This window comes from Cynoglossus semilaevis, unplaced genomic scaffold, assembly GCF_000523025.1.
Source record: "Cynoglossus semilaevis isolate Cse_v1.0 unplaced genomic scaffold, Cse_v1.0 scaffold2809, whole genome shotgun sequence".
NCBI lineage: Eukaryota > Metazoa > Chordata > Actinopteri > Pleuronectiformes > Cynoglossidae > Cynoglossus > Cynoglossus semilaevis.
The window spans coordinates 29,157-30,517 of NW_007585171.1; the positions used below are offsets into that span (position 1 = coordinate 29,157).

Below are 1,361 nucleotides of genomic sequence, written 5' to 3' on the forward strand. Positions count from 1 at the left end.
CTGTGAACGAATCTTTTGCTGTGAACTAATCTTTCGCTGTGAACGAATCTTTTGCTATGAACAAATCTTTCGCTGTGAACGAACGATATACGCTTTATATTTGTAATACAGAGGCGGAAAAAAAAATTTTAGACCATTGTTTTTTAACACCTTTGCTTCCCACTCCATCCCAGCCACGGAGATGCCCAACAGCAGGATGACGGTCAGAGTCCCGACGATTCTGATGTCATTTAGTTCGTCAGTCATCAGGGCGTCGACATCCTGCGATCAATAAACCAGAAAGAACTGAGATCAGTACTGGAGTTGGCGTCTCCCTGGTGGACAGTTCAGAGGATGGACAGTCTTACATTCAGCATTTCCACAACCGTCTCGGCGAAGCCTACGACGTACATGGCCACAGCCACGGCGTTGGCAAAGGCAAAGATCAGACCGATGGAGCCCCCAAACTCTGGTCCCAGACTCCTGGAGATCAGGTAGTAAGCGCCCCCTGGACAGACCCGGAACAGGCTGTAAATCGTGAAATACTTTCTCATTTGAAGACCAGATAAAACCTTCTCTGGAGTTTCCCACTCGTAATTGGACACTTTCTGGGTCAGTTGACTAAGTTTAGAGGTCAAAGGTCACATTTATAGCAGAACAGCATATTCTGGGGACCCATATTTTAAAAGTCAGAAAACTTCGCGATCCAAGTCAATAGACATTATTCGTAAACTCTTGAGAAACATGATGCGAGACGACCCCCCAAAAATATTTCTCTTGCGACCCACTTGAGGGTCGCGACCCAGTCTTTAGGAAACAATGTTTTATAGGAACCTTTAAAAGTAGTAAGAACTGTGACATAAAGTACTAGCCACTAGGGGTGCAATCAAGTTTTTTGATCTCCTGTAAAAGTATAAATTACTTTTCTATGCAGTTTTTTCATTGTTCTCCAGTAAAATATTTCAAATACCGCTTCACTCCTACCTCCTCGTACGAATCCGTTGGTTGCTATAGCGGAGGTGGACAGACCAGTGATGGTGGTCACCACGGTGGCCATCAGAATGATTGCAATGGTCAGTCCTGTCGGAAATATACACGTAAAAATTAAGAGACCTTCAAAGAAGAGATGCCTTCACACATGTACGATTATTGATTTATCTTTAGCTACTGATAGACTGATCAGGCAGCTAATGTCGTGGCTTAGCGATAGGAATCCTGACCATGTAGAATATTCTGGATGGGATTCGATCTAAGGATACTTCATTCAAACACATCCAGCGACCTGATACTACTGTAAAAAAACGGTACGCAGGTTGAAAACGATACCCGTCGTGGCCCATCACGTAGCACAGACTACAGGTCTTAAATCCCTGGAGCCCATC

General features: G+C 44.2%; 1 protein-coding gene across 1 annotated transcript in view; it reads right to left on the reverse strand.

Moving 5' to 3' along the window:
- Window positions 1-1,319, reverse strand: part of LOC103398932 (solute carrier family 12 member 2-like) — a 29,822-nt gene extending 28,503 nt beyond the window's left edge. Inside the window, exons 1-4 of the mRNA XM_025053890.1 lie at window positions 1,306-1,319; window positions 964-1,109; window positions 348-487; window positions 151-261 (exon numbers count right to left, since the gene is read on the reverse strand). Coding sequence (XP_024909658.1) covers window positions 151-261; window positions 348-487; window positions 964-1,109; window positions 1,306-1,319 — 411 coding nt within the window. The remainder of the gene's footprint in view (window positions 1-150; window positions 262-347; window positions 488-963; window positions 1,110-1,305) is intronic.
- Between the last annotated feature and the right edge of the window lie 42 nt (window positions 1,320-1,361).